Source organism: Staurois parvus, unplaced genomic scaffold, assembly GCF_062004578.1.
Source record: "Staurois parvus isolate SC_StPar_1 unplaced genomic scaffold, SC_StPar_1.0 ptg000561l, whole genome shotgun sequence".
NCBI lineage: Eukaryota > Metazoa > Chordata > Amphibia > Anura > Ranidae > Staurois > Staurois parvus.
Window position 1 is genome coordinate 3,308,642 of NW_028318357.1, and position 14,621 is coordinate 3,323,262.

Below are 14,621 nucleotides of genomic sequence, written 5' to 3' on the forward strand. Positions count from 1 at the left end.
AAGCCTTAGAGATTTCAAATCCCTGGATCAGTAAAGCGGCGTTGTGGTGTCTCACAGCCGACGACTGACAAAAGCCCAGGCACCAGGATGCAATTCTTCATGGCGACCTAGGATTTGTTGAGCCCTGCAGCACAGCCCCCCCATATCACGAAGTACAGTTCCCCCCTCCCAATATCACGCAGTATAACTCCCGCCCCGCCATACCACAAAGTACAGCCCCTCATATCACAATTCAGCCTCCCAACATTTCACACAGCAAAATTCCCCCCCCAAACCACACAGCACATATGATCAGAACAGTACAGGGGCCCCTCCATACGATTAGCACAACACAGAGGTCCCACACAGGCTCAATGTTGCCCCCCCCCAAGAAATATGTGATAAGAGCAGAGGAACAGTGTGGCCCCCCTATAGGTACACTACAGGGGCCCCATATATAATCAGTGAGGTCCCCTGCCAGACACATGTGCTCAGATGATGGTCTCCCCTCCCCCAGCAGAGTCCCGCTTACCCTGGCCAGCCCCTTGTTCTTCCGCTCATAGCTGCCCACTATGGAGACCAGGACCGGGTGAACCTTCACCACCGCACTGCTGGGACCCCAGAACACATCCCTGGAGCCGCCATCACTGCCTGCCAGAGAGAGAGGGCGGGGCTGATACACTTTGCACAGTTCGCCGGCCAGGGATTGGACAGAGGGGAGGAGGTGGCTATGCGCGCCGCTCTGTGTTCTCCCTCTCCAGCCAATCACAGCTAAGCTAGGAGATTAAGCCACAGGGATAGCCCTGGATCATTGAAGCGGTGTTCCAATGCCTGCCAGCAGACTGCTGACAGACCCCTGGCACCAGGACACAATTTCTAGTCGCCATGGTGACCTGGCGCATGGGGTTTGTTGAGCTCTGGCCAAGTGCATTACCAAATGAAAACTTATTATAAAGAAACAAATGCTGTTTGATACATCAAAATATTTACCTGTTGACTCACGGTATCTTGACTTCTTCATTTTGACCAAGCTATTTAGTTAACATTTCTTGATAAACACGTTTGCTTTAATATTTAGAGCATTCATTTCTTGGACCTTCTTTACCAAGCTACGGCCCTGTCAATCTTGGGATGTTGTGTGAACATTATATGTGCAAGTGATGGTTACGTTTCCCATTTTGCATTATAAATTTCAATAAAAATATATTGAACAAGAAAAACTGAATGTTCCGCAATCATTATAATTGACTTAATTGTCTCTAAGTGGCTAACGTTCAGTATGATGTACCATTAGAATACTGTAAATAGTGTAATACTGCTGTAAAATCATAATAAAAATACTGACATTATTTCTGGTAATAAAATTCTGCAGAATCCGCAAATAAAATGCCAGAAACATACTAACAAACAGCCAAATAGCTAAAAGAACTGAATAAATCAAGCCCAAGTGACAATCAGGTCAGGATGTGGAAATGTTGCACAGAACCCTAGGCATCACTTAGATGCACATGATGACGCGTTTCAAGGGATGAACCCGCTTCCTCAGAGCATAGTTTGTCTGTTGACCACGACCCCATTTAATACACTAGAAATAATACCAGTGTATTTTATGATGTGGTATTATTCCTAGTATATTTAAATGGGCGCAAAAGCAACAGATGAACTATGCTCTGAAGAAGAGGCATCATGCCTCAAAATACATCAACATGTATGTCTATAAGTGATTCCTAGTTCTGGGCAACATTTTCACATCTCAACCTGATTGTCACTTGGGTTTTGCTTTAACACTTTTTGCTGTTTGGCTCTTTGTGAGTATATTTCTGGCATTTTTAAAAAAATACATTTTCATTTTTGGTAATACATTAGGTCTTTCCACTTTCATTTATTAGACATTTCAACCCCTGCCTAGTGTTTATCTCTGACACTAATTTTATTAATTGTGTAATCCATTGTAAGCTGGGTTTGGCTAGCTGGAATGGAGTATATGACACATACCAGCAGTTCCAGTATAGTACCTCTACCCTTATCTCTGCTTTGACATGAATAAAGCACAGCCTGTGGTGACACCACAAAGCACAGTTCTACTGCAGACCAAATTTAAAATAAAAAAAATACAAAACTGTGGAAAAGGTTAAAATTATGGTATATTACAGGTATAAGAAGTGTCTTTCTTGGTGTGATACATGTAGTAAAAGCCGTCTTCTTTTATTGGACTTTTCTACTCATGCCAAAAATAAAACATGCCAATTCTGAGAAACTGAATGTATTCCAGCAGCTACCCCATTAAAGTGCACTATATACACTGTTCAATAGAGGTTGCATAAACTGGGAATGCATACCCATTTAAATAAGAATTGAGCACGATGCCTAAAATAACCATGACAACAGCATAATGTTATTACATTTTATTTGGCATGTGGCACACAAGCAGTACAATTAATATATTTTAACAAAATGCAGATATTCTTTACTTTCAACAAAAAAATTAAACAACCCTTGGGTGTTAACATCCGCCCCATGTCAAACGTGCCACATGATCAGTCTTCTGTTTTGAGGGCTTTACAAAGCCTAGGAGTTCCAACTCTGAGACAGCCCTGATAAAACGAGCACTGGAAAAAAAATCGGTTAAGGAATTTTATGTTCTGGAGCCAACCTGTTAAAAATTTGCCTGTTTGCTTTTTTCTTTGTGAAATACCTCACATGACCGAGTAACATATTGTGGAGTAACCTTGTTATTGATTTATATAGTATTAACATCATCCAGGACTCTGGCAGGGTTTATATGCATTCACAAAATATTTGTGATGGGAAAAAAAAACAAATATATATATATACATATATATATACACACATACATACATACATACATACATACATACACACATATACATATATATATATACATACACACACACATATACACATACATACATATACACAGTGGGTATAGAAAAGAATCGCCACCTTTACAATAATCACGTTTAGCAATGAAGACAGACACAGTTTTTGTTTTATCCTTGTATCCAGCTGTATTTACTCAGTGCAACTTAGAATATCTAAGTGAAAGATATTACACCAACATATCAAAATTTTTTTTTTAATTCAAAAACAGAATCACAGAGTTGGAAAAAGGATTGCCCTCCTCTGAAAAGGGACTTGTAAACTCAATCAGGTGTAGCTAATCACCTTCTCAATTGCACAGAAAGCCATTTGACTTTCAACTGTGATCAGCTGCAGTCATTTTGATTAGCTCAGCATAAACAGAGCTTTCTGGAGCATTCCAGTCCCTAAAAGTGGCAAAGCACTGTCAAAAGATCTCCAGGATAAAGTTGTGGGCAGACATGTCAGGAGATGGATACAAAAACATTTCAAAGGCTTTATCAATGCCTAAAATCACGATTAAGTCTATTAAGAAGTGTAAGGTATTTGGTACAACATAGACCCTCCCTCATTGCTCCAAACTGGGTGAAAGAGAGGCTACCAAGATGTCTACAGCAACTCTGATGTTGCAGGAACTTATGACAAAGAGTGGTCATTGTGTGCATGTGGCAACAATATTACAAATTCTTCACAAATGTGACTTGTATGGAAGGATTACCAGAAAGAAAGCCATGCCTCAAGAAAGGCCATATACAGTCATGACTGAGTTTTGCCAAACCGCAACCCTGAAGTTTCTGAGGCCACATGGAAAAAGGTGTTATGGTCAGATGAGACTAAAATGTATATATATGGCCTCAACACTATTCGATATGTCTGGCAGAAATCCAATACAGCTCACCATCCAAATAACACCATAACTACAGAAAAGTATGGAGGTGGTGATATCCTGGTATGTGGTTGTTTATCTGCAGCAAGGACTGAAGCACTTGTCAGGATAGAAGAAACAATGGGTTGGGCAAAATATTGTCAAATTCTTGAAAAAAATATGCTGCCCTCTGCCAGAAAGTTGTCAGTGGGAAGAAGGTTTACCTTCCAACATGGCAATGACCCAAAGCACACAGCAAAATGACCAAACAGTGGTTGAAGGAGAAAAAGGTGATTGTTCTTGCATGGCCTAGTCACAGCTCTGACTTAACCCCTATTAAAAATCTGTGGAATGACTTTAAGACTGCAGTCCACAAGTGGTCACCATCAAATTTAACTGAACTTGAGCAGTTGTGCAAAGAGTGGGCAAATATTGGAAAGTCTAGATGTGCAGTTAGTAGAGAGACATATCCCAACAGACTAAAGGCTGTAATTAAAGCAAAAGGTTGTTCAACAAAATACTGACACAAAGGGGTGATCCTTTGTGAAGGATGTTCACACAATGTATGGTGTAGGAATGCGTGCAAAATTGCACTTTTTTTTGCAGTGCAGGAAAACATGCTGCCTTTTGCAGATGCGTACAATCTGAACTGCAACCCCATGCATTTAGCAAATGCACACACATGCATGTGCACCGAACCACACAGCACTGCAGTGCCATGTGCTTAGGTAAGGGGTGATTTAAAAATATTATGCCAGCACCTCTTTTGCACATTTCACACACATCCAACAAAATTAATGATCTGGCCTAAAACATGACGTGTGAAACCGTGTAATGAAGTGCACAGGTTTGGATGCACCTCCTAGTTTGAATGAGCCCTAAATCTCATTCCAAAGCGCCTGAGACCAGCAGTCAGAGACAGCAGTGCTTTAGGTTCACACTGCAGATGTACAGCTATGATGATGTAAGCACAAGCGTGCCTAAGTAAACTCACATACCAGGAGCTCGCTGCTATTCAGAAGGAATTCAAGACAAAAAGGTACATTTTCAGGGTACTGATTAGGCACAAATAACACTTCCAGATATTTCCAATAACATAGCTAATCCTCACTTTTTGAGTTCTGTTCCACTTTAAGGAGAAATTAAATGCATGAGTAGATCCTTAAGAATTAAACACTGAATATTATAGTACATTTTGACTACCATGGATACACTTCAACTGGACTTTGCCTAACTCTTTGTCATGTCTCTTTTAATATCCTCCACAGCTATGCCACTTTGAAATACAATATACTTTGCTTGTTCAGCCAAGACTACACATGATTTATTAGATGTGACAGCCGATCTGGGAAAAGAGGATTTAAAGACTGTTCTTGTTATTAATGAGCTGAAAGAAATGCATCCAAATTTTGAGCTGAGGACAAGTCACTGCACGTGCAGCATTTCTACATGTTCAGCTGCTGCTTCCACATTCTATTTACCTTACACAGGCAAATAAAAGGATACTGAGTCATTTCATCCACTGGCTGTAGGGAATCCATGTCACTGTCATCATTAGTGTTGACAACTGTTGCAAATGCCTGAAAGGACATGCATGAAAATAAAATAAATGTCATAAAAACAGTTTATTACATGAGGTTATCAAGTATACCACAACAAAGAACTATTTAAAGAACTCCAAATAGACAGCTAAGTATACATATGTGATCTCTTAATTGTCAAAGATTTTTAATTCTGTTCATCCAGTTTTCTGATTCATACTGTATATCTCTGCCACACTGCTCAACCAGATAGGTCAGTCCACTCATTCCTGAGATACTGCCGTAGAAATGAATAAACATCTGTGCTCAAGCTTACATATTTATAACACAGAGGGTGTTAAAGGTGAATAATGTGGTCACAATGCGTTAGCACCTCTTATGTTATAAATGTAAGTTATTCGGATTTTAACATAGATATTGCTCCAGTTCTACTGCAAAGTGCAGCAGTTGATGACTGGGTGAATATCATTTGGAAGTATTTTTTTCTGACATGTTGGTGTTCTATCTTTCACTTGGATGTTATATGTTGCACTGAGTAAATACAGCTGGATAAAACAAAAACTGTGTGTCTTCATTTCAGGCAGCAAAGCAACAAAATGTAATTATTTTAAAGGAGGGTGATTCTTTACTATATGCACTTGTGAGAAAATAGCTCAGTAGTGGGCTGACTCCCTGGACGAGTCACAACAGGGTGAAAAAGGCACCGCAAGACCGTATGATCTTGGTGAAACACAATTGTGGTTATAAAGTCTGTGATCACAAAGTGCAGGTATCAAAACAGCAAAATAATAATTAAAAAAAACAACAAAATAAATCCTTACCACATTGGGCGTCTAACTGCAAACACAGGAACCGAACTACTTGTTCTGAAACAGCCTACTGCTGCCCAGACACTTGGCTTGCACACAGAATATGCCAGAATTCACAGTCACAAAGACTTAATCTCACCATACAAGTAAATGGCTGGACTCCAGTCTGTACTGCACAGAAATCTGGTTCCAGGATGGAGCATCCTCCATAAGCAGCCTGGGAGTTTTATAGAGGTCAGAGTGCTCAACCTGCTTCACCTGAGCTAATTAACCCCTCAGTGAGCCAAATAGGCTCACCGCACAGCACAAAAAGTAAAAGAAATCTGTGTATTGCTTAAACCTGGGACAAATATAACTTCCATCCTGGCTTCCTGTCACCTAACCCCCCCTCCCCTTCCCATCTTGTTTCAACCTTAGGGTTGGAACACAGGTTGCCAGACACACATGAACTCGGGGACTGCATTCCCCATTCTAACAATGAGGCGGGAAAACTGAATTCTCGAAGGGCCAGAAACCACTTATGCACCCTCTTATTGGTCTCTGTTTTGTGTCACCCACTTTTATGTCACCAGTAATGTTACCCGTTATCAATTCAAATTGTCTACCCAAGAGATAGTACCAGAGAGAATCCGGTTTATTGCTAAACATTCTTTTTCAATGGTGGCATAGTTTTTTTCATGGGGTGTTCTTCTCCACTGAAAACCTAAGACAATACAGCTCCCAAATCAACGTCTGACGCATCTGTCCAGGTCACAAAGTCCCTTGAGAAGTCAGGAGAGTACAACCCTGGCTGACTACACAAGGCCTGTTTTAATGACACAAAAGCTACTTCTACTTCAGGGGTCCACTTGACCATGACAGTCTCCTTCAATCTGTCACATTAGTCAAGGGAGCAGCCTGTGAGGCAAAATGGGGAATAAAGCACTGATAATAACCAGCAAATCCCAAAAACGCTTGAATCTGTTTCTTGTTGGTGGGGTGTGACCAACTTTGAATAGCCTCAACTTTGCTTACCTAGGGCTTTATTAGACCTCCACCAATGGTATATCCCAGATACATGGCCTCCTCTAGCCCAATGGTACATTTTATTTGGATTGGCTTTAAACCGGACAGATCCCAGATAGAATCTAACACAGCCTGAACCTTTAGTAAATGTGAGTCTCAATGCTCACTATAGATTATTATACAGGATTTATACAAGATAACCAGGTCATCTAACTATGCAACAGCATAGGCTTGATGGGGTTTAAGGGTCTTATCTATCACCTGTTGAAATGTTGCCAGAGCATTCTGCAACCCAAAAGGCATCCTCCAATACTGGAAAGACCCCTCTGGAGTTACAAATGCGTTATTTTCCTTGGCTGATTCCAAGAGAGGAATCTGCTAATACCCTTTGGTCTGATACAACGTCGTCATATACGAGGCTGTTACTAGGTGATTATTCAGTTTGTCTATGCATGGCATGGGATTAGTGTCAAACTTAGTGATTTTATTCAGTTGGTGAAAGTCACTGCAAAACTGACAACTTTCATCTGGTTTGGGCACTAACACAATAGGACTGGACCAATACCTATTTGACTCCTCTGTAACCCTCAGTTCAAGCATGCATTTTTATTTCTTTGTGAATTGCCTCTCACCTGGCTTCTGGAAGACAACAGGGTTTCAACTTGACCCTTTCCCCTGGTGGGGTAATAAATATCATGCTCAATCCCAGAATTTTTCTTTATTGTGGAGCACCAAGTCTCTAGCTTCCTGTTGCTGAGTTTTTGACAAAGTCTCTTCTATCCTGACTTTTGGGATTACCAAGTTAAGAGAAGCAGGAAGCAGGGTAGTCTCAGCAACTAAGCATTCTCTATTCTTCCATGATTTTATCAAATTCAGATGATATACCAGTTCAGGTTTTCGTCTTCATGGTTGGCAAAAAGTATAATTCACGTCACCCATTTTTTCCAACACTTCATACGAGCCCTACCATTTGGCTAGGAATTTGCTTTCAACTGTGGGGACCAACACCAATGCCCTATCACCAGGCGAAATAAAACAGATTGTAAATCCTCTGCTGAGCCAAATGTTGCTTCACAATAGGCATGACTTGCGCAATTCAATCTTGCATTTGTGCAACGTTACCACTTCTATGAGGGGAACTCTCACTCTCCCATGTTTCCCTGGCAATGTCCAATTGGCCCCATGGTTGCCTCCCATACAGTATCTCAAAAGGAGAGAACCCTGTGAGTGATTGTATAACCTCCCCGATAGCAAACATCAAATTAGGGAGTAGATAATTCCAATTCTTTCCATGTTTATCCACCACTTTCCTCAACATTTGTTTTAACAGTTTGTTAAATCTTTCAACCAGCCCATCTGTTTGAGGGTGATACACTGAAGTACGTACAGTGCTCAGCATAAATGAGTACCCCCCTTTTGAAAAGTAAGATTTTAATCAATATCTCAATTCAACACAAGAACAATTTCCAAACTTTTGACAAAACTGAGCTTTATAAAACATTTGATTAGTTTATTACACGAAAGTAAGGTTAATAATATAACTTCGATTATAAAATCTTCAGTTTTTCAAATTAGTTGATGCAAAAATGAATACACCTCACAACAAAAACTACTATATCTAGTATTTTGTATGACCGCCATGATTTGTGAAGACAGCACCAAGTCTTCTAGACATGGAATAAACAAGTTGGAGACATATTGCAACATCTATCTTGTTCCATTCTTCAAGAACGACCTTGTTTAGAGCCTGGATGGTGGATAGAGAGTGATGCTCAACTTGTCTCTTTAGAATTCCCCATAGGTGTTTGATTGGGTTCAGATCAGGAGACATTCTTGGCCACTGAATCACTTTCACTCTGTTCTTCAGAAATGCAACAGTGGCCCTAGATGTGTGTTTTGGACCATTGTCATGTTGGAAAAGTGCACGATGACCAAGGGCATGGAGTAATGGTAGCATCTTCTCTTTCAATATAGAGCAGCACATCTGTGAATTCAAGATGCCATCAATAAAATGCAGCTCCACAACACCAGCAGCACTTATGCAGCACCACAGAAAGACACTGCCACCACCATGTTTCACTGTAGGCACCATGCATTTTTCTTTCTACTCCTCACTTTTGCAACACCAAAAAGTTTTGAAGCCATCAGTTTTGAGAACATTTATCTTGATCTCATCACTCCAGAGTCCCAGTAGCCTTTTTTTTTCAGCATGGGCCCTGGCAAATTCTAGGTGGGCTTTTTTGTGCATAGGCTTTAGGAGAGGCTTCCTTCATGGACGACACCCATGCATGCCATTCCTCTACAGTGTATTATGTTGGTAAACACCGCACTTTGGCTTTCTACTTATTTAGCTAACTACAGTGAACTTGCATTACGATTTTCTTCAACCCTTCTCATCATAAGACGCTCCTGTTGAGGTGTTAACTTTGGTGGACGGCCTGGATGTCTCTGTGAGATGGTTGCAGTTCCATATTTGTTAAATTTTTGTATCACTTTTTCTACAGTATTCTGACTGATAAGTAAAGCTTTGCTAATCTTCTTGTAGCCTTCATCTTTCTTGTGTAAAGAAATTATTTTCTTTTTCAAGCCTTGTGACAGTTTTCTTCCATATGGTGCCATTGCTGACAGCATGAAATGAGAAAGGGTTTTCTTTGTTAAGTAACGCCCCTTAATAATCAAATGTCTGCTGGATACCTGTTTATTGAATAATTAGACTCACCTGTATTTGAATTCTTGTTAATTAGGATTTTGTGGTCTAAAATTTAGCTTTGCTCCTAGGACTTTCAGTGGGGTGTATTCATTTTTGCAACATGGTGTTAAATTAATTTGTTAGGGAGAATACTTGTGTGTGTGTGCAAATTAAGAAATCTACCGTAGTTTGCAATCAATGGCCTACATTTGTGGGAGTATTTTGTAGGATAGTGTACCATAGAAAATGTTGATTATGAAAGGATAGTAATGGTTTTCGTACTCATTTATGCTGAGCATTGTAACTGTGTCAGCTTAAGAAGTTTGCAAAGCTCTTTAGTTACTCTGAACATAAACGGGGTGTCCTGGTCGGTTAGTACTTCTTTAGGAATGCCCACATGGCTGAAAACCTGAAATAGCTCTTTGGAAATTGTTTTGGCACAGGTCTATCAAAGAGGAATCGCTTCTGGTAACGGGTGGCAAAGTCCATTATCGCCAAGATGTGTTGGTGCCTTCTAGCGGACGTTAGCAAGGGCCAAACAAATCCATGGCGATCCGCTTAAAAGGGACCTCAATGATGGGCAGGGTAACCAAAGGACTACAAAAATGTGGCATTGCTGCACAAATCGGACACACTGGACAGGAAGAACAGTACATTTCCACCTCCATAGTGATCCCAGGCCAATAGAACCTGTATGATTCTTTCTTTTCTGCTCTTAAATATTCCCCAAGAATGTGGCCATGGGCCAGCTCTAAGACCAACTTGCAGTAAGGTTTGGGCACCACCAGTTGATCAACGGTGTCCTCTGCCCTCTGTAACACCCAGTATAATATGTCCCTTTTCATGAAGTATGAGAAAGTCTCTCGCTGGGGTTCACCAATTCCCCATCTATTTTCACTACATTCTCCCTTGCCCTTAGTAATGTGGGGTCCTTCAATTGTTCAGTGGCAAAATTTTCTCTGTGTACTTCTAGATCATCAAACACTAGGGGATGCTGTTCCACATCTGAGGTTGCAGGCTCCTCCCTAGGCCTTGTTTCCCCTGATAATGCTGACAAGGGAAACTCAGGAGAATCCTCATACTCAGAGGATTCCCTAGGACAGGGGTGGGCAACTGTGGCCCTCCAGCTGTTGTAGAACTACAAGTCCCAATGAAGCATTGCAAAACTGACAGTTACAAGCATGGCTCCCAAAGGCAGAGGCATGATGGGACTTGTAGTTCACCAACAGCTGGAGGGCCACAGTTGCCCACCCCTACCCCAGGAGAACCTTCAGGCTTGGAAGAAGCACTTAATAGGGTTTCTGCGTAATCCCAGAATTTCCATAATTTTGGAAAAACTGTTCCCACAATAGTGTCATTTGGTAATTGGGGAACCATACCCACCTGATGACACAGGTCACCCAAAGAGGTTTCAAAGGACACTGTTGCCACCGGATACTCTCAGGTTTCCCCATGCACACAAATGACCGCCATTTTCGAGAGTGCAAGGTTTTTCCCGTTACTAGTTCAGTTTTTACAGAAGTAACCATGCTACCTGAATCCAACAACACTTTTACCATCTATATACATTTTGCATAAGGGTTTCTAATTTCCCTTTACTGCAGTGCATGCAACAGTTGTAAATAGGGACTGCTATCTCTTTGTAAGTGCACTGATTCAACAACTGGGCAATCTGCAGCTACATGTCCCTCTTCCCGGCAGCAGTAATAAATCAACCTTCTAGTCACCTCCTACGGGTCTGGTCTTCCCGGCTGCTCTTGTCAGATGTTAGAAGCAGTCCCCCACAGTGCCTTTAGTTCCCCCTTTTCTATTCTCTCCACCCCCAGCCCTTGGTGCAGTCTTACCCATTGCTGGGGATTGTATGATCTTGGGGTGGAAAGTCTGAGTCTTTGGGGAATACGTAAGATTCTCAGTCACTAGGTACCTTTCAACAATGTCCACAAGTTTGTCTGCTGTTTTAGATCTCAGTGGCTCATCCATTTTTGCAAAGTAGTAGGGAGAGACCTCAGAAATTTGTCCATGACCACCCGTTCCACAATTTTTGGTCCAGACAGTATTTCTGGCTGCAGCCATTTCCTGATCAAATGCATAAGGTCATACTTTTGGGGTGGGGGTGGTTTTCCCAGTCAATAACTCCAATCGTGCATTTACTGACCCAGGACAGCCAGGGTTACACCCAGCCGTGCCAATATTTACGTTTTTAAACGATCATAGTTCTTGGCTTCCACAGGCCCGAGGTCAAAGTAAGCCTTTGGGGACTCCCCAGATAGTAGGGGGGACCACTAGTCCAGCCCTTTGTTCTCAAGGCCAAGTTTCTTTTTCAGCTGTCCTTTCAAATGTGGTCAGAAACATCTCAGGGTCATCATCTGCAGTCATCTTTGGCAACAGGAGTCTTATGTGAAGAGAAGGCATGTTACCAGAATCGCTCCCAGCTTCGGTCTGCTGCCTCTGCTAGGACTGTTTATGATTGGCCTCAATTTGTTGTTGGTGTTTCTGTTCCTGCTGTTTCAGCGATTCTCTATGATGGGCCTCCACCTGTTCCACGGCTTGCTTCTGGGCTGCAAAGACCATTGCAAAGCTTGTTGGACTGCAAGGCACCGTTGCGAACTTGGATTTGTCTGCTGCTGATTTGCATTTGCCAGGGCAAGCTGCCTAAATAGCTCCTCCATGCTGGCTTTACTTCAACTGTCTGCATTCTCCACCATATGCGAGGAATTAACGCAGTAGCAGGTTGTGCTCGACTCCCTCGATGAGTTAGAGCATGGTGAAAAAGACACAGCAAGACAGCAGGATCTAGGTGAAACACCATGCAAGTAAATGGCTGGACTCCAGTCTGTACTGCACAGAAATCAGGTTCCAGGATAGAGCATCCTCTCTAAGCAGACTGTGTGTTTTATAGAGCTCAGAGTGCTCAACCTACTTCAGCTGAGCTCTTTAACCTCTCCGTGAGCCAAACAGGCTCACCACACAGCACAAAAAGGAAAAAAAAAAATCTGTGTATTACTTAAATCTGGGACAAATATATCTTCCATCCTGGATACAACCCATTGTTTTTCCTGGCTTCCTGTCACACACTGTATATCAGAATGGTCCACCATGCTGGCTTTTGTACAAGCTTACTTAATAGAGTCAACAAAAAAGAAGCTCAGTATTTCAAATGTATGTAAACCCAAACATTGGTCTTCTCTTATTGGTTCCCTTTACTTGTTACACATACCAAAGAAAGCATTTGTTATATCTGTTTAGGTGATTGTAGCCATATTAGTGCACTTGCAACAAAAACAATTGAGTACAGTCCATGATACTTTTTTTTAAATTTGTACTAACATACAATTTTTCAGGACAAGCTTTCGGGATGTATCCCCTTCTTCAAAGGCCAAGCAGTACTAATGCACAAAGTTTTGGCAGAATGTTAAAATAAGACTGAGGGGAAAAAAAAACAAAAACATATGCAGCAATGGTAATTAAACTAGCATAGTTGGTGAGATAAGACACAGAAGGAGTTATAGACTTTAGTTCTTAAAAAGAAGAATTTAAGAACTAAAGTTCTTAAAGGGAATTTTAAAACTATTCAGGAAAGGAAAACTTTTGAACTAAGAATGATAGTTCTATTTGACACAAAAGAATGGCCTAAATCTAAACCTGGGTTTTTTAAATCACTATCCAACAGTTTTGCAACCATCGCCCCAGTCTATAGCTTCTTCTCTGTCTTATCTCACTAACTATGTTAGTTTACCTGCCATTGCTGTGTATAGTTGTTTGGTTTTTTTTTTCCCTCAGAGATTGTCTTGTTTTAAAATTCTGCTAAAACTTTGTGGATTAGTACTACTTGGACCATAAAGAAGGGGGTACACCTCAAAAGCGTGTTCTGAAAAATTGTATCTTCGTGCAAATTTTAAAAAAAAGTATCATGTACAGTAGTCAATTGTTTATATCTGTTCAATAAGTTTAAATAAATCCCTGGTGATCTTGGCAGAAATATTATTATTATTATACAGTATTTATATAGCGGCAATAGTTTGCTCAGCGCTGTACATTAAAATGGGAGACAGTACAGTAACAATACAATACACAAGGGGTTTGAGGGCCCTGCTCTTTGGAGCTTACAATCTAGGAGGGAGGGGAGAGTGGTACAGGAGGAAATAGCTGTGGAGGATGGAGTGGTGGGAAGAGCGGAGGAGATCAGCAATTAGGCGAGGGCTGGGTAGGCTTCTCTGAAGAGATGGGTTTTCAGGATGCGCCTAAAGGTGAGGAGGGTAGGTGACAGTCTGATGGATTGGGGGAACGAGTTCCAGAGGATGGGAGAAGCCCTGGAGAAGTCCTGGAGACAGGCATGGGAGGAGGAGACCAGGGAACTGGAGAGTAGGAGGTCTTGTGAGGAGCGGAGAGTGCGTTTTGGGTGGTAGATGGATATCAGGTCAGTGTTATGAACAGCTTTATATGTCAATGTTAATATTTTGAATTTTATGCGTTGGGCAATCGGAAGCCAGTGGAGGGATTGGCAGAGGGGGTTGATTATGAGCTAATACCATCCTGCACCAACCATTATCAGTTACATCAGTTCTGAGAGGACCACACCCATGTAGATTATGCACAATGGAAGAGAAGCAAGGCTTCCTAGTACTATCTTGTTTCTGTTGTCCTGGTACAGAAAGAAAGATACGAGTGGTGTCATCCTAGTTTTGGAAGTGTATCCTCAGTTGAAAATAAAGGGAAAAAAAAAAAAGTTGATACATCTACAGACTTGTAAGCTGCAAGATACTAAATGTTGGTTTTGAGCTTATATACACCTAAATTCTAACAATCATTTTCTTTACAAGTCTTATATGATTAGGTCAGGCCTTTGGCAGATG

The 14,621-nt window shown here is 41.3% G+C and overlaps 1 protein-coding gene across 2 annotated transcripts in view; it reads right to left on the minus strand.

Moving 5' to 3' along the window:
- Positions 1–2,369: 2,369 nt before the first annotated feature.
- The window catches only part of ORC3 (origin recognition complex subunit 3), a 117,548-nt gene continuing 105,296 nt past the window's right edge, over positions 2,370–14,621 (minus strand). For both annotated transcript variants that reach the window (XM_089691312.1, XM_089691313.1), the window contains 2 exons: positions 5,231–5,304; positions 2,370–2,588 (listed from right to left, as the gene is read on the minus strand). In XM_089691312.1, the coding sequence (XP_089547438.1) occupies positions 2,483–2,588; positions 5,231–5,304 (180 nt within the window). In that variant the 3' untranslated portion in view covers positions 2,370–2,482. The remainder of the gene's footprint in view (positions 2,589–5,230; positions 5,305–14,621) is intronic.